General features: G+C 35.3%; 1 protein-coding gene across 6 annotated transcripts in view; it reads left to right on the top strand.

Annotated features, from left to right (window-relative positions):
- PHF14 (PHD finger protein 14) overlaps positions 1 to 19,669 on the top strand; it is a 203,148-nt gene that overhangs the window by 63,630 nt on the left and 119,849 nt on the right. For all 6 annotated transcript variants that reach the window (XM_082632055.1, XM_082632060.1, XM_082632058.1 and 3 more), the window contains exon 14: positions 8,474 to 8,642. In XM_082632055.1, the coding sequence (XP_082488181.1) occupies positions 8,474 to 8,642 (169 nt within the window). The remainder of the gene's footprint in view (positions 1 to 8,473; positions 8,643 to 19,669) is intronic.

The raw sequence follows: 19,669 nt of genomic DNA, 5'->3' as shown, positions 1-19,669 counted from the left end.
CAAAAAATCTAGAAACAATAAATGCTGGAGAGGGTGTGGAGAAAAGGGGACCCTCTTGCCCTGTTGGTGGGAATGTGAATTGGTACAGCCACTATGGAGAACAGTATGGAGGTTCCTTAGAAAACTACAAATAGAACTACCATATGACCCAGCAGTCCCACTACTGGGCATATACCCTGAGAAAACCATAATTCAAAAAGAGTCATGCACCACAATGTTCATTGCAGCTCTGTTTACAATAGCCAGGACATGGAAGCAACCTAAGTGTCCATCAACAGATGAATGGATAAAGAAGATGGGGCACATATATACAATGGGAGATTACTCAACCATAAAAAGAAACGAAATTGAGTTATTTGTAGTGAGGTGGATGGACCTAGAGTCTGTGATACAGAGTGAAGTAAGTCAGAAAGAGAAAAACAAATACCGTATGCTAACACATATATGTGGAATCTAAAAAAAAAATGGTCATGAAGAACCTAGGGACAAGACGGGAATATAGATGCAGACCTACTAGAGAATGGACTTGAGGATACGGGGAGGGGGAAGGGTAAGCTGGGACAAAGTGAGAGAATGGCATGGACATATATACACTACCAAAGGTAAAATAGATAGCTAGTGGGAAGGAGCCGCATAGCACAGGGAGATCAGCTTGGTGCTTTGTGACCACCTAGAGGGGTGGGATGGGAAGGGTGGCAGGGAGGGAGACGCAAGAGGGAAGAGATATGGGAACATATGTATACGTATAACTGATTCACTTTGTTATAAAGCAGGAACTAACAGACCATTGTAAAGCAATTATACTCCAATAAAGATGTTAAAAAAAATTGTGTAGTTTTAAGGTTTACAACTTAATGATTTGATATGTATATGTATACATTATGAAATAATCACCACAATCAAGCTAATTAGCATAGTCATCACCTCACATAGTTACCATTTTTTTGTGGTGAGAACATTTCAGACATAAATATTTATTATAGCATTATATGAATAAAGATGTAGCAGTTTTTTGATAAATGAATTTTAAGTTAATTGAGGCTATTTTGGTATCTTAGCAATGGTTTCTTAAAGCATGAATTCTGTTTATAATTCTCTTGCTTTATTAAACATTTTTTTAAATGCTTTAATTTTGTTTTGAAATTGAATGAATTTATCAAGAATTTGCCTCCATATTCATGCTTTTATTTGTAATTTAGTATTTTATTTCTAAATTAGTGTCACCGAAGGCTTTACTTCTGGTACATGTCATTTGTGCTAGTTGTATATTTAAGTTCAGCCATTCTTTGCAAATCTAGAAACATTTGACATATGTTTCTGAATTATTTTTTTCATTAACTTAGGCATGTTGAATCACTACAGATGTTTGATAAAAGCTTATGATATTTATAAGTTTTATTCTTAATTTTAGTCCAAGGAAGAGACAGATGTTCAAATTCTAATAGATTGATTCCATACAGGAAGAATATAGGCCACAGAAAGCTTTGGAATGAACATGACTATTCTTTTTATACAAACTTTATACAAATTCTAGTTTTAGAAAAGACTGGACCCCAGAGTTTTAAATGGTAATCTGTACAAAAAGGTGTGTATTCTTCAAACACATTAAAGCAAGTTTTCTGACCTCATTGTTTTATTTCATAAACCTACTTCTGTTCATTTTATTAAGAAGCTCACACATTCTTTCACCATTTTCACATGATTGCTTTTTCATAGTGTCCTTTTATCAGTTTGTCTTGAGCCAGTCATACTGATCAACTCTTTTTCAAATATAGTGGAATGTATTACTTTTGATACGTGTGTGCTTTTGAAACCAGAATTTAAGGGAAACTTGCTGTCACTTATTAGAATGCCAGCAGTGTTAATAAACATCCTATGTGGGTTTCTAAATTGAAAGCCAGTTTGGTAGTCTCCAGGGCCAGGAAGGTTTGTCATGATCTTGGAAGTGTAGATATGCATTTCTCTTCTTAAATGAGGTTATTAATTTGTCTAATCCCACTGTGCTTGCAGAGCTTTGTTTTCCAGTGTGTAAGAGTTTCTGGAAGAATATCAGATGAAAGTGCATAGCCTAGGATGTTTTAATGAAAGCTCCCCCGAGAGAACCTAAATTACTTAGGGTTCTATGCATTAGTTGCAATGTCTTAAAGTAAAAGTAGAAGCTAATATTGCAGCCAAGTGAAGTCTTCACTATCTTGTAGCTTCTAGTGATCAAATTTCCTTTGGCCTCTAAAATCAACTTAGCTTTGTTTAGCAATTAATTGGATGTATTACTTTTGGAATAATTTTTGGAGAATATTTTTTCTTCAGTGCTCTCAAATGTGGGAGGCAGTTTTTACTTTTTGCTTTTTAACATTTCCAGTTTATTTTTGAAATTATATTAAAAATAACAAATACTAAAAAAAACGCTTCACCTCCTACATACTTTACCATTAACTATGCTTTTTAGTTTATTTAAATCTGTTGTATATATATGTTAGAAAAACTGTGTAATGGTGTGCTACTACATCTTTTCCCCATTCTGTGCATGATAGCTTGAAATTGACCACAGGTAGGAGTATTCCTACCACAGAAATTGGCAAAAGCTACAAATTAGGACTTTTGCCCATATTTACCATCACACCGTTGCCTAATTTCTGCTTTAATCTCTACCTTAGTTTTCAGTCTTTTACTTAGGGAAAGAGGTCCTGTTACTGGATCCTTATTTCATGACTAAGCCCTAGTTTGGGGCTTAAATTTCTACAGAGCCCACTGGTATACATTTCTGATGTCACCAGTTTCTGCTCTTGCTGTCTTTATGCTATACAAGCCTGTGTTAACACCCTTACTGCTATATCCCCCTTATGTTTGCTGCCAGCTAGAATTACTATGCAGTATGTTGCTTTACTTCTCAAATACCATATTCTGCTTGATAGACTATTCTAGGCAACTAATCCAGTCAATAGTCCAGTCAACTATTCTAAGCAAATAGTCCAGTCTAAGCTGGGCTAGTCTATCCAGGTCTTTCTTCCAATATCAGCACTGCTTTCCTGAAGATACTAGTTCTAGATCTGGATGCTTTCTGTTTGGTCCATTCCACAATAGTTCACAGCGCTATGCTGGACTGAGTTAAGACATGTGACAGGAAAGAAGAGATGGTTAAAGCTACAGAAGTAATTTATTGGTGGAGAATAGGGAACTTGAGTGAGTGCATGTTAGATAGACTTTTCAGTGAAATAGAAGTAGTCTGTTGAGAGGGAAAAGACCTGGGATGATAATGGGGGCTTGAGAAGAGAGGAAATAGTTTGCACCAGGTACTGTGGGGAAAAAAAAAATCAGAGATAACTGACTTGCTGAAGCTATATAGCAAGAATGTTCAGTGAATTTGTTTAGTAAGTGTGATTAATTGATTTTTCTTCAGTAATGCTGAGCTGACCAGGAGGAGGAGAGGGGAAAACCCAAGGACTTCTTAGGTTAGATTAGAGGTGGGCAAATCAGATGAAGAAGAATATTAGGTGGGTGAGGCATTTGGCAGGGGGTAGAGGGACTAGTAAAGGTGTAATCTAGGCTCTGTTTTGTTTGTACCTACTCCCAGTGTTTGAGATGTATTTTGTTTCACTTTTAGTTTATGTTATCTTGGTTTGTTTTTTTAAATATATAATTTTGAACACTACCTTACATTCTTTCTAAGACAAGCCTGGTAAGGTATAAATAAATAGTAAGGGTTTGATTCGTTAGAGTAGTTCAAATAGTAAATACTTATTTTAATTTTGGGGTACTAATCTTATGTTTCCACCATCCATCTGATCAGAATTTGTCTTGTGTTTTCTAATTATTGAAAGAATATTATGAAGAGTATTACTTGACAGAGAATTGAGTAATATTACTTAAAAAATATTACTCAGGGCTTCCCTGGTGGCGCAGTGGTTGAGAGTCCGCCTGCCGATGCAGGGGACACGGGTTCGTGCCCCGATCCCGGAAGATCCCACATGCCGCGGAGCGGCTGGGCCCGCGAGCCATGGCCGCGGAGCGGCTGGGCCCGCGAGCCATGGCCGCGGAGCCTGTGTGTCCGGAGCCTGTGCTCCGCAACGGGAGAGGCCACAGCAGTGAGAGGCCCGCGTACAGCAAAAAAAAAAAAAAAAAAAAAAAAAAAAAAAAAAAAAATATTACTCAGCATAATGTCCTCAAGGCCCATCCATGAAAAAAACTGTGGTGTGAAATCTTTGAAGACTGAAAGAGGTAATTTGTAAAGGAAAAAAATAAATCATAAAGTATTTATAATATTTGGGAAATAGAGCGTTACTAGATTTATTACGTTTAAAAATTCATAAAATTGTTTTTTCTTTTATCCTTTTATTCTCTGTATATACTTTCATTTATTCTTTTAAGACAAAAAGAAAATATGTAGCACAAACCTTTCTATGAAGGATTTTGCAAGTAGTTTTTTCCCATGTTTGTCTTCATAATTTGTCTTCCCTTTCTCCCATTAACTGTTTTTTTTAATTGAGATATAATTGACATTTAACATTTTATTAGTTTTAGGTGTACAGCATAATGATTTGATATAGATGTATTGTGAAGTAATTACCACAATAAGTTTAGTTGACATCCATCACCAAATTTTTTTTTCTTGTGATGAGAACTTTTAAGATCTACTTTCTTAGCAACTTTCAAACATACAGTGTAGTATTATTAACTGTAGTCACCGTGCTGTACATTACATCTCAGGACTTATTTATTTTGTAACTGGAAGTCTGTCCCTTTTGACCACCTTTACCCCTTTTGCCCACCCCCTCCACTTGCCTCTGGCAACCACCTGTCCATTCTCTGTGAGTTTGTTTTTGTTTTTAATATTTCACATATAAGTGAGATTATTCAGTATTTGCCTTTGACTTATTTCATTTAACATAATGTCCTCAAGATCCATCCATGTTGTTGCAAATGCCAGGATTTTCTTCTTTATTATGGCTGAATAATACTCTATTGTATATATAGACCACATTTTCTTTATCCGTTTATCTGTTGATGGACACAGGTTGTTTCTATGCCTTGGCTAATGTAAATAATGATGCAGTGAACATGGGAGTGCAGATATCTTTTCAAGATAGTGATTTCATTTGCTTTGGATAAATACCCAGAAGTGGAATTGCTCATACGATAGTTCCATTTTTAATTTTTTGAGGAATCTCCACACTGCTTTTCAGAGTGGCTGTACCAGTTTACATTCCCAACAGTGCATGAAGTTTCCCTTTTTTCCATCTCCTCAGCAGCACTTGTTATCCCTTGTCTTTTTTATGACAGTCATTCTAACAGGTTTGAGGTGATATCTCATTGTAGTTTTGATTTGTATTTCCCTGATGTAGTTTTCTATAGGCACCTTTGAAGATTTCCCTCTAAGAAGTGGGGAAAGCATGGGAAAAGCCTTAGAAATAAGAAAAAAAAAACGATGGTGTGAAATCTTTGAAGACTGAAAGAGGTAATTTATAAAGGAAAAAAAGTAAATCATAAATTATTTATAATATTTGGGAAATACAGTGTTACTGGATTTATTATGTTTAAAAATTCATAAAGTCTTTTTTTCTTTGCCTTATGCAAATTAAATTTTCTATAGATTAAATTAGTATTCTTCCTTGTTTTAGCATTATACAATAAAAATTATTTTTCTTTAGTAATTAAGATTTTAAAAACCTCCTTAGGTAATTATTCTGAACATAAGTTGTAGTGTAGGGTGCTGGGGATCAAGAAGGTACAGCAAATTGAGGAAAATCTCTTAGTATTTCAGTATGAAGGTAGTGCTTTGGCATAAATTCCTTACCTGAATTTTCATTATTTATACTTAAAAAATCCATTTTTAATTAATGGAATTTTTTGATTACTTAAGGTTTTCTTTAGTACTATGCATAGGAATTATAGATTTTATAGATTCTCTTCCCTAATAGAATATATTAAGTAAAAATATACAGGATTAAGGTGAGTTTAGCTTAATTCATAGATAATAGCAGCTTAGTGGATTATTTTTTTTTCTATTTTTTTAATTAATTTATTTTTTAGTGGATTACTAAAAGAAGCCAGGTATGTGTTTTGATATTATGAAAGATAATTATGACTTTACCACAAATATATGTAATTCCATGGAATTGGACAGGCCATGGCTTTATCCTCAGTTATTTCTTAGGATCTTGTGTACCGGTTAATGTAGCAGAGATGCTTTTTCATATCTTAAAGGCTATTTATAAGATTAGGACTATAGGGACTTCCCTGGCGGTCCAGTGGTTAAGACTTCACCTTCCAATGCAGGGGCGGGTTCGATCCCTGGTCAGGGAGCTAAGATCCCATATACCTTGTGGCCATAAAACCAAAACAAAAAACAGAAACAATATTGTAACAAATTCAATAAAGACTTTAGAAATGGTCCATGTCAAAAAAACCAAAAAAAAAAAAAAAAAAAAAAGATGAGGACTATAGAGTTTAAAAGATTGCTGAAAGAGTTGCAGGTAGTGTTTTCATCTGTGTTGGCTTTTTGTACTGCAAGTATCATGTGGAAGTTGTCTTGAAATAGGAACAGATAAAGTTCTGCTTTGGCAGTTACATTTTGTTTAGATTTTTCTGAGTTGTTCAGTGTTTTGTGGTTTTCAGAGCATAACATTTCTATTATTTGAGTGCTCTAAAGCAAGTTTCTTTGTCACCTAAATGTATTACTTTTGGTGGGGGTGAGAATGAGCATGAGAAGTTGGAGAATGTACTGACAAAGATTATAGTTACAAAATGAGAAACAGAGGGGAAACAATGGAAATAATGGAAATGAGATGTCAATTTTCCCGGAAATGAGGTTCTCCTCCATCCGCAGGACTTGCTGTGTTTTGTTATTTATTTTTTTGCTTGTTTGTTTTTATTGTAGCGGGCTGTCTTTGTTCTGGGTAACAGCCTGAAGTGTAAACTTACAGTTTTCTCATGTCTTTTCTGAGCCTTTCCCTGGGCAAGCGTGGTCATTTAAAATTGTTTCCCATATATGCATTTTCTTTTGAAGGTCCTGGTCTTTAATGTCTGGTTCCCAAAAGGGGAAAAAGAAAAATGAAGGTGGGGGGTAAAGGGTACCAGTCTGCTAAGTCCTGGAAGTCACTTTGGACCAATGGGTGGGGTTTGGAATAATAGGAGGGGTCACCCACCTCTTTGTCTGCCATCACGTGATGAGAAGCAGCAATCAGTGATCAGAGCACATATCCCCAATATTTGGAGGACAGGGTTCATTTTATCCAACCTGGCTTCTGAAAGCTGTGACATGCTGCTGCAGGAATATGTGCACAGCTGCCTGCCATGTGGCTTAAGATGGGGGATAGGTAGCTGCTACTGTACTAAGAGCTGAAATTGACCAAAATTAACTGTAATTTACCTGTGCCAGCCTTTCCCTGGAAGTTGCAAGCCTTCAGTAGACTCCAGAGTTCCAAAATAGATGTCAGACAGATTCTGCTAATGTAATTGTTGTCTAGGTTGAGATTCAGATTTCTATTGCTTTCTATTCTGCCATCTCCCCCCCCATATTTTTAAAAACGCTACTTTTTAAAGTTAATTAATTAATTAACTTATTTATTTATTTTTGGCTGCGTTGGGTCTTCGTTGCTGCGCACGGGCTTTCTCTAGTTGCGGCGAGCGGGGGCTGCTCTTAGTTGTGGTGTGCAGGCTTCTCATTGCAGTGGCTTCTCTTGTTGAGCACGGGCTTGAGGTGTGCGGGCTTTGGTAGTCGTGGCACACGGGCTCGGTAGCTGTGGCTTGCAGGCTCCGTGGTTGTAGCTCACAGGCCTAGCTGCTCTGTGGCATGTGGCATCTTCCCAGACCAGGGCACGAACCCGTGTCCCCTGCATTGGCAGGCAGATTCTTAACCACTGTGCCACCAGGGAAGCCCTAAAAATACTACTTTAATACATTCTTTTCATAAATAAATTTATATTTTTTCTTTTATACGTAGTATAGGCCACCAACCAAAATGATCCATTTATTTTTGTTCAGCACTTCTTAGAGTCTGTTTTTACAGAACTTCCTTAGTTGGTATATTCAGCACAGCTTGCCATTAATTAAGATTCAAGGATATTATAGCTGTGACAAGACGTAGAGTCAGGGTCAATGAATACTTTGATTTTCTGGTGTCACAGTGTATGTCACTTAAGGAAAAATCATGATTTCCTAATGGAAACTATCTTGTTAATCAGTACTGGGCCTCTTATGTTGGTTCACTTAAACATGTGGCAGTATTACATGTGTTTTTATTATACTTATTAGGGATATATGGAATTGCTTGATGCATTATACTTATTGTTGTTTCTCTTACAAGAATGTATGTGCTTTTCTGTATGTATAGTCGTTGTATACCCTATGGTCACATGTTCCTGTGTATATTTTCATATGTTCTAAACATGTACCTGAATTTTGTATTTATAGAAAACATAGCTAATGCTGAAAGGTAAAAATAAATGTATGAACTTATATTTTTTTCTTTATGTAGGCAGTGTTCAGAATGTGACCAGGCAGGGAGCAGTGACATGGAAGCAGACATGGCCATGGAAACCTTACCAGATGGGACCAAACGATCAAGGAGGCAGATTAAGGAGCCAGTGAAATTTGTTCCACAGGATATGCCTCCAGAACCCAAGAAGATTCCAATAAGAAACACGGTAATTTATTCCCTAGTTATCATAACCATTACAAAATTCTGAGGTCAAAATTTAAGGGGTGAGAAAGACAAAGGGTAAACATATACTCACTAGCCAATGAAAGAAACATGTGTATTGCTATTGGTTATTCTTAAAAGTTTATATTATGAAATATACCAATCATACATGAGAATGTACAGTTTTTATGTTCAACATAAAGCATAATAATAATGAAGGCCCATTGTGTTCACAAACCTACTTCAAAAATAGAGTATTACCAAAGCCTTTGAAGTCACCTTTGAATCCCTCAGTACTCACTTCACCATCCATCTAACCCAGAGGTCACCACGTTTCTCAACTTTGTATTTCTCATTCACTCCGTTTTTTATAAGTATTGATATGTATGTATATATGTATTCATAAATAATACATAGTTTTTCAGAGTTTGAACTTTGTATAAATGGAGTCAGACTTTTTTCCTGTTATTTGATACTTTGACCAACATTATCTTGATTTGATTCACACATGCTGATCTGTGTAATTGTAGTTCATTTATTTTCACTAATATGTAGTTTTTTATTGAAACAATAGATTATTAATTTATCTTTTGTTCTATAGTTTGACAGTTTTGTTGTCTCCATCTTTTTACTTTTATAAACAACTCATTTTTAAATATCTTTCTAAATGTCTCCTGCAGCATGGTAACGGAGTTAAGGTATATAGCAAGGCATGGATTTGCTTAGTTACAGGATATCTGCATCTTCAGTTTTGCTAGGTAATTCCAATATTTTCCAAACCAGTTTACACTTACACCAGTAATGAATAAGTGGTATAAGTTTTGCTCCCAAACACATTTTGTCCAATGTTTTAATGCTTTCCAGTGTGATACATGTAAAATAGTACATGGACATTTTATTTTGCATTTCCCTCAACACTTAGATGACTTAGAGCATGTATTTGTATATTTTTGGTCAGTTGTATTTCCTCTTCTAGGATATGTATGTGCAAGTCTTATTCAGCTTTTCTATCAGGTTGTTAGCCTATTTCTCATTGAAAATTCTTTGAGGTCAGAGTTATTACCAGGTGCCTGGGAGCTCTACCAACCTAAGACCATTTTAAATAAAAGTTCAGCATGTGTGTCTCTTCCATTACATGAGTAGTGTTAATTTCTACTCCAAACCCATGAGGGGTGGCTTGCAGTTATGAATTCTAAGGGGAGTCATTTTTCACCTTCTTACCTTGAGCCAAGGCAGGCACATTTAAAAAATCTGCCTTCCCCTGAGGGAGATGTAAATATGTTTTTAGGGTTAGTTATCATCATTTGTTTTATCTGTTTGGTTTTAGAGAGTCTTAATTTTTTTTCCTTAAGCTAACAGTTTTCTCAAAAGTTTTTTTTAATCTGTAGTAACCGTCTACATTACAATATAATCACTTAAAAGATGTTGTTTAAGAGAAATCGCTTAGATTATTTCATTCAGTTTTGTGTTATGGACTCATTTGAAATCAAAGAGGCAAATCTGGGAATTTTTATCTTTTAGATAATTGAAGTAGTTAATTTTGAGTGCTCTAAATTGATCAACTTGAAATAGTTTTATCTATAATTTCCACTAGTTTAAAACATTTTTTAGACTTCACAAATATATTTTGTTTACAGATGAACTAGAGAGAATTTTCCTTCTTTAAATAAGCCTGTTTGTTTCTATTTCTAAAATATTTTCTATATAACTGTTTGTTGCTACTATCTGAAGCTATTCTTAAAATCTTAGAGAAAAACTTCTTCTTCTTATGTCTGTGTCTACAAAATTATCCTCTTATGAAACATTTTTTCTAGTTTCTTTATTGTTTAAAGAAATCCTTAGGAACAGTATTATCATTTTTAACTTTGGAGTTATCATATAGAGGGGAATTTTGTACATATTATAGTGATATTTATGTGCCCATAGTTTAGTATTACTTAAGATAAATGAGGATTCTGTTTTTTTTTTTTCTAATTTACCTGTCTGCTTTTCCAGCCTAGAATTACAAGGAAGCTGTTAAATTTTCTAATTTAGTGCAGTTCCTCTCATCTTATTCTTTGTCTCTTGTTTTCTTGTGTTAAAGTTTTAGTCTTCTTGTAGATGTTGGTAGGTAAAAGATGAGAAGGGATTATATACGCAGTAATTTTAGGAAATATAGTATGGTTATTTTTTCTTTGGGGGGAATTCAAATGCATATTGAAGCTTTGAGAAATACTAATGTTTAGAAAAATGATTACTTTTCCTTATTTATCCTTTTTCCTAACTTATTTTATCAAAGAGCACTTTTTTTCAAGACAATATTTTATTGTAGCATAGATTACCATGAGGTACCATCTTTGGAAATAGTATTCTAGAGGCCACAAATTCCTTGCATCAGGATCACCTGGGGTGTTTGTTGAAATGTAGACTTTGGATTCATCCTAGAGCTAATGAATTAGAATTAGGGGGTTGAGCTAAGCAGATATCTTAGGTGTTAGTCTTATGCAGACTAAAGTCTGAAAGTAACTCTCTGGATAACATTTATGATTATTACTCTTACTCTTTTCATTCTTCTCTGCCTTTGCTCCATCAGTCTGTACAGCAGTTCAGAAAACTTGTGATGAGCATATTCAGTTGGTCAGGTAACAGATCGAGGAACTTAAGAATTGAGAGATGTAGAAGAGAATGATCAGTCTCTTGATCTTGATCTTGGCTGAGTTTCTATTGTTACCTTAATTTTTTTTTATTAAATTTATTTATTTATTTATTTATTTTTTGTTTTGGGTGCATTGGGTCTTCGTTGCTGCCCGCGGGCTTTCTCTAGTTGCAGTGAGCGGGGTTTACTCATCGTTGCAGTGCACAGGCTTCTCACTGCAGTGCCTTTTCTTTTTGCAGAGCACAGGCTCTAGGCGCGTGGGCTTCAGTAATTGTGGCTCGCAGGCTCAGTAGTTGTGACTCGCAGGCTCCAGAGCTCAGGCTCAGTAGTTGTGGCACACAGGCTTAGTTGCTCCGCGGCATGTGGGATCTTCCCGGACCAGAGCTCAAACCCGTGTCCCCTGCATTGGCAGGTGGATTCTTAACCACTGCACCATGAGGGAAGTCCCTACCTTAATTTTTTTTTTTTTTTGCGGTACGCGGGCCTCTCACTTTTGTGGCCTCTCCCGTTGCGGAGCACAGGCTCCAGACGCGCAGGCTCAGCGGCCATGGCTCACGGGCCCAGCCACTCCACGGCATGTGGGATCTTCCCAGACCAGGGCACAAACCCGTGTCCCCTGCATCGGCAGGCAGACTCTCTACCACTGTGTCACCAGGAAAGCCCCTACCTTAATTTTTTACTGGTCATTTTTGTTTGAGTTGTATTAACATTTTAAAGTTTCTTTTCTTAGCACTCTGTTAATTATGGGAATTCAAGTATATTACTGCCTAATAATAATTTGTCTAACCAAGTACCTTTCACAATAAATAGCTGATTTATCTCTCCCTTTGTTAAGTTTTTAATTGTTGTTCCTAGTATCTTCCTACTTACACCTTTTATTTTAGTACATATGTTACATTTTGGGATATTTCATCCTTAAATTCTTTCTAATAGTATTTTTGCTTTTGTTAGTTTTTTGTTTTTCCTGCCATTATTCATCAAAATATAGTTCATTTCACAGTAGTCATAGTATTCTATCAGAATTCTCAAGAAAATTTTACCCTTGTGACATAGGGGATTCATGACAGAACTTAAACTTCAGGTTCTCACTTCAAAGTAATATCTCACTCAGTAAAACTGTTGAAATGATCATCTGTTCTAAAACTTTCCATTTCTGTTAAGTTTGTTATGTTCCCTTGGGTTATAGTGATAGCACAGTTTTTAGAAAAGTAGTTTGGGGTTATTTCATGCTAGTAAAAATGATTTCATCTTGTTTCAGAAATCCATCTTGTGCGATATATGAATTGATATTCTGTTAGAATAATTTTATTTTAAAAATTCAGACTTTGGAGTATAATTAAGTATATATAGTGCTTTAATCTGTTTTTTTGAAGTCTGTCTCTGTGGGATTGTCCAAGAATCATCAAAAACAAAAAATGATCAGAGCTACTATAGATTGAAGTTCCATTTTTATTGAATATCTTTTCTTACCATCTGTTATTACTTTCTCTCCTTTTATACTTTATATCTTTATGTTTAAAGATAACATCATAGTGGTAGTAAGGGAGTGAAAGGGAGAAGGACGGGATTCACATGTTGGAATATTTGAGTAAATCCTGGTATATTACTACTATTAATTTAACATCTTTTTAATCAATATTGCTGATAAATCCAACCATTTTATTATTCTGTATTTCTTCCTATTATTTGACCTTTGTGTATTTTACTTCATTACATTTTTCAAAGGTAGGTAAGTCAGAAGTGGATGTGGGGAATTAGTTTACTTTTATATAAGATGGTTTAATAATAATAATACCTAACATTTGCTGAGGATTGATCATATATCAGATACTGTAGTAATCCTCCACCCTACTCCCTCTTTAAAAAAATAAGTTACTTTTAACTATCATAACTCCTATATTACTCAAAATGAATCTGAGGCACAGAAACCTTAAGTAATTTACCTGTGATCTTACAGATAGTAAGTAGAATAGGAATTGAACCCAGACAGCCTGAATTAAGAACTAGTGTCTTTTCTGAGGTCTGTAGAAGAGCATTTAGTTGAGGTACAAATGGAGTAGTTATAAAAACATTTGATCAGGGGCTTCCCTGGTGGCGCAGTGGTTGAGAGTCCGCCTGACAATGCAGGGGACGCAGGTTCGTGCCCCGGTCCGGGAAGATCCCACATGCCGCAGAGCGGCTGGGCCCGTGAGCCATGGCCACTGAGCCTGCACGTCCGGAGCCTGTGCTCTGCAACAGGAGAGGCCACAACAGGGAGAGGCCCGTGTACCGCAAAAAAAACCACAAAAAAACAAAAAGAAACCCATTTGATCATTAGATAGCATAGTTGGGAATGTGATGTTCTAATCTGATACCAAAATGGTCATGTGTCGTTCCATACCATAGTGTTATCTGTGGGAAGGCAGGCATATATCCACTTACTAACTCATGTAACTGAGTTCATTCACATTAAATATTACATTTAACACTCCTTTTCTTTGTACTTTCATTTAGGTGTGAACAATTTTCCTTTTCAAGCTTGTGCAAGTGCATTGGCATTAATCTTGTCAGTTACAGAGTAATAGTGTAGAAGTTAATAAAATGTTTGAAGGTTATTTTACCTTGAGGAAATTGGTATTTAAAAAGATCAAACAAAAGGAAAAGAAAAAAATTAGAAGCAGCAAATCAATAAGTACACTGACAGCATGTGTATGTATGAACTGCCAGTATATGTTTGTTTTGCTGTTCTCTATTTTGGTTTGCTTTTTTCCCCACTAAATTGAGTACTGCTGTGGGAAAAAAGAGTGTATGCTCTGCATTGAGAGTGAAGTTGGAGAAGTACATAGTGGTTTTCTTTACTATTTTTTTTCTTTCCTAACTAGTCTCTCCAAATCTACCTAAAACATTTGGCTTACCGCATCTCAGGGTTTTTTGATTAAGCAACAAATATCTTTTTGATTGTTTCACTTGGTTTGATCAGTGTTAAGAGAGATGAGCCCATAGACTCAGTCTCTGTGCTCCAGTGCCGCTTTTGTGCCAAACAAGGCTGCTGTTAGAAAAATGGCATCCACTTTTTCCTGCTGAGAGGCAGTTGCCATTTATCATGGCCAAAGTGTGCAACGGGAGTAGAACACTTTGTTAAACCTTACTATATTTTTATTATTTGGATACTGAGGAAAGGCATTTTTTATTTCATTCTACTCTGATTTCCTTAATAAGGATTTATAGAAATCTGAAGGAATACAGCATATTTTGAGACAGTTGATTTAATAAGATATAGATGCTTTTCAAAGTGAATAGTCTTGGTGTTACTTTTTTCGCCTACATTATTTTTACCCAAAGATCATAAAAAGATTAGCCAGAAAAGTTGTTTGAAAAAAATTATAGCACTAAAGATTTAGTGTTTTTTTTTAAATGGGTTAAAAGAGCTATTTATCTGTGTAAGAATGAAAATAGTATACTTTCAGAAAATACCCTTCTTAAACAAACATGGAGATTCTCTGTTTCAAATTTTAATGTTATCATATTTAATTGTGTTATCAATGTTTTTGAAATTTATCATCCTGAATGTTAGAATTATTTTTAAATTAAGTTTTAACTATAAAAGTAATATGTGAATACTTTTTGTTCTAATAAATTAAAAATAGAATTAAAGTTTTCTTTAACTTTTCTCCCAACATTCCCCTTCTCCAACCCAATTCACATGCCTTGAATCTATCTTTATTATGAAGGCACATATTTTGAACTTTGATTATCTGACATTTCTATAGGTATATCTGTCAAAAAAATAAGAAAAAAATTAAAGAATGAGCCATATGGAAAAGTAGTATGGAGACAGTTCAAAAAACATAGAAATATTCAAGTATTAATAAATAAAAGAGGAACGACCTGGTTTTAGAAAATTCTTCACATGTTGTTTCTTGCTCCAGAGATAAGACTTTGTAACATCTTCTTAGATTGGCTCACAAATATCCCATCTCCAGTATTTAAGCATCTCAGTAGCCATTATTCTCTTTTATTACTGGGTACAAATAGGAGGACTAAGTCTAAAGAAGAAAAAGTGTTGAAAAGCATATTTCTATTTAACCTTTACCTGTTATTTACTGTGTATTTTATATTTATTCAATTGTCCTAGCTACCCTATGAAGCAGTAACTAATATCATTGCCATTTACAAATGAGAAACTGAGGCAGAGAGTTTAAGTAACCTATCTAATAAGGACATACAGCTTCGAAGTGGTAGAGACAGGAATCAAATTTAGCTAGCTCCTGAGCCTATACTTTAACTACCTTTTTAGGCTGCCTTTCTAGACAAGATTACTAGTAGTTGTTCCTGGTATTTCTTGGGCTAGAGTCACAGTATCTTCATGCTTCCAGCAGCTTAGTGACTAAGGGTTTGGTCAGGAAAACGGAAGTCACTCTATGGAGAATAATGGCCTTATACTATTGTTGGCATAGCTGAGGGCGTGGATATCAAGAAAGCTGTCACCATAGGTCAGAGGAGCTCTACTGAACATCAGAGAAACTGTCAATGAAATATCTATCCTGAAGCACCAAGCAGGTGGTAGGAGCTGATATTAGGTCAGAGAACTTGACAGTGAAGACCTCAGCCTGAACATCACTGGTGAGTGGATAGAAAAGTGAGAGTTTGTGGGGACGTCTGCAAAGCCTGCCAGGACTGTGAAGTCGGAGCTGATGGAAAGGTCAGCAAGGCTACAGCATCTGAGAAAGCCAAGCATCTGACTCCCATGACTTCCTGAGAAAAAATGGCCTTCACTTTACTTATCTGCTTCAAATATGAGGTTACAGACTTGGAACTCTCCAGGGAAGGGGGACTGTGGGGAATGTGGTTTCCACCCTTAGACAGAGTAAGCAAGGTTGGTGGGGGTGGGGGTGTGTGCCAGATTGACCACAGACAATCTAGCATAGTAACTAACTGCAGCTTAAAAAGTGCTTTTAATGTAGTGCTTACTCGGCACACAGTGGGTGCCCTAAAAAGCAACATTTCCAGACTCCTTTCCCCACCTCCACTCCTGCCCCCTTTCCTTTCCTCTTAGAGGATTGTGATACCGTCTTCTTCATCCATATTCTCCCAGCTCTGAGCCCTCTGCAAGGCAAGCATGAAGTTCTTAATAAAACGGTTATATGAATCACTGACAGCATAAATACAGACAGTGACCTGAAGAGTTATAAAGTACCAAGAGGATAGCCTCAGTGTAGGCCAAAGAGGGTGAACGTGGGCTTTTTACAGGCTTAGCAGTATTTAAAAGAGAGAGAAGTTTAAGTCCTTCCCTAGCTTGCTGAATATCCAGTGGAGCCCTCAAAGTGTTTGCCGTTGATTTACAGGTGAGTCACAGGTTTTTTCTCACCCTTGTATTTCTTTTCATTTCTTTCTTTTTTTAGTTAATTAAAAGGAAGCATGAGAGAAGTAGAGAATCTTAAAAGATAAAGGTTCTTGTGATAGATGTCAGCCTTGTTAACCCAATGACTCTCTTCCTCTGTTCCTCTTATTTATAAAAGCTACACAAATGAATATAGGGCTTTTCTCATTAGAGATTTTGACAGAGCCCCTTTTATTTTGATTACATTAAGCACTTCTTTCTTCCAGAATTCCTACAATTTATACTATCCATTGCCAATGTATATTTCAGAAGTCGGCTTTGATGTAATTTATTTATTTTTTAGTGGTTGAGCCTATGCTTTGGATCCATATATTCAGTATAAATAGTATAATACCACTTTATAAAATAATAACTGTCATAAGTCTAATTATACATTCTGGAGAAAGCTAGCAGTTTTCTCTAATAGTTTTAACTTCTGCATTAGCCAATAATAATAATTGGGGATAATTTTTAAATATAGTTTTCATTTATTGTAGGAATGAAAATGTTTTGTTTTGGGAACTGGGATCTCATTTATCATAATATAATTCAGCTTCTTCTGCTCTGGAAGAATGCTTTACTTCTCCTACATGAAAGCCTTTTTATAGGTATTAGTTTTATATACCTAGCCCACCTTTAAATGTAAAATGACCATACTTCATATATAGTGTTTTCCTTTGATTCCTATATTAGATAAAATATTTTTTCTCGAACTTCTTAAAATGTTATGTGGTTCTAATCTTTCAACTATGAATTTTTATTATAGTACTTTCTACTAGTTTAAAATAGTATCTTTTTCCTTCCACTTTTCCAGTTTGGTTCTCTGGCATCAAGCCAGAACAACTTGTAATACCACTGACCTTGTAGGTTGCTGTTTTAGTGATATGTGATGTATTCACTGTCTAGTGTCACACAGTCTGTTTTATGATGTTATAGTATTCTAGTTTTAAGACTTAATTGCTTTGTTTTTTACACCTTTACGGATCCCAGTAATTCTATATTTATTTCATCTCCCCTGATTTTGCTAATTTTCAGCTTTATCTCACATCACTTAGAGGGTAGTGACTTGTAATGCATACAACACAATTCTCAGCCTCAGTGGTTTGATCTTTATTTTGTCCTCTTGGGTAAACCTTCAGAGTCCAGCGAAGGGAAGACAGTACTTTAAGATGAACTTCTGTTTATAATGTATAGAAGCATGAATTGATGTTATATTTTCTTCACAATTGTCAAAATTGTAGGTAATTATCTTTTGCGTGAGTGCTTTATATTTATTCCTGAGTTTAATAGTTGAGCAGTAAAAATTGCCTGAATGGGAATCCACGTCTTTCTGTACTCTCTGGTCTTTTGTGACTCCTTGTCCTACTCTTGAACCATGGATCAGGTTAATTTTTTCAGTGTACACCTATTGAGCAACTAACGAGGTAAGGCACTGGGCAGTAGATGCTGAATAGAACACTAAAATGAAGACATGGTCTATGTCCTCAAAGAATTATGGTGATAGAAAGTTGACCCTCAAATAATGTAATATAAACTAGAAGGTAGAGTGTCCATATGAGAGGTACATTAAATTACCCTAGAGGTAACATAACTGAAATGGAAGAGGAAAGACAGAAGACTGAGGTGAGCAACAAAACTAGAAGTTGACTATTAATACTAGTAGGAAAGTATTCTACTGGCTCAGAAAGTCTTTATTTTCCACTGCCCCAAACCTTTGTATTAAGAAGTTGAAATTTTTAAAGTAACAGCAAGCTGAACACCTGTAAAAGCATTGGAGCCTTTAGCATAAAATTTAGTGTAAAAATTGTGAACAACATTTAGATATCATCTAGCACCCGTATTTGTCTTTCTTACAATATGTTTTTATGATAGGTATCTTGATGGCTGGCAACAGCTTCTTACATTAGTAACTTGGCAAAATTTTAAAGAAGTTAATTGGATCAAATCTTAATAGCTTAGTGTTAGTACAGATTCACTTATCAATTAAGGTTATTGATGATTAATGACAGAGCACCTTCAGCAAAAAATCACTTAATATTTCATTCATTCAGTTTTTTCAGATAAATAGGTGTGAACAATTTTTAGGATAGCTCATTTCTCTTTAAATTTTTCCTGTGTTAAGGAAATTTTGATCATTAGTATATTGATTGAAGTGGTTTTTTTAAACTTAAATAACTTTCTCATATTTATTTAATTAGAAATATATATGGATATGACTTCTAATTATGCTTGAGAAAATAATCAACCATTTAAAATGTAATGGTATTTTCCTCTCTAGGACAATTTTTTTGTAGCATTATTCCCTGTAAAAGATAGATGGTACAAAATCAAATTCTTGAGTGTTTTAGACAGCATCAAAACCTGTAAGATAGCCTAGTGTGTGGTGGAAAGTACCTGGACTAGCACATGATAAATTAGAATTCTAGTCCATACTCTGGCAATAACCCTGTATGCGGTCTTGGATAAGTAATTTAACTTACCCTGTTTGCGCTCAGTATCCTCATTTATAAAATAAATTAGATGATCTGCAATCTTTTCTAGAACTGAAAGTCTCTTTCTAAATTTCACAATTGTATTCATTTTTTAGCCCTAAGACTGTTTATGGGAGGGTTAAAATATACACATCGACATTCAAATAATCTGGAAACGGTAATACTTTGTAATTACACTTCAGGGTTTTAATTTATTTATGTATTTATTTTATCACTTTAATCATTTAAAATGTACAGTTCAGAGGCATTATGTACATTCACAGGGTTGTGCAACCATCACCACCATCCACTTCCAGAACTTTTTCATCATCCCAAACAGAAACACCATACCCATTAAACAGTAGTTCCCTATTCCTTCTTATGCCCAGCCTCTTGCAACCACCGTTCTACTTTCTATCTCTGTCAGTTTGCCTTTTCTGCATACCTCATGTAACTGACTGGCTTATTTCACTTAGCATAATATTCTCAAGCTTCATCCATGTTGTAGCATGTGTCAGAATTTCATTCCTTTTTAAGGCTGAATTATATTTCTTTGTATGTCTATA

This window comes from Mesoplodon mirus (assembly GCF_964341445.2).
Source record: "Mesoplodon mirus genome assembly, chromosome: 9".
Lineage (NCBI taxonomy): Eukaryota > Metazoa > Chordata > Mammalia > Artiodactyla > Ziphiidae > Mesoplodon > Mesoplodon mirus.
The sequence above is the reverse complement of the archived record's forward strand: the minus strand, read 5'-3'. Positions and strand labels throughout refer to the sequence as shown.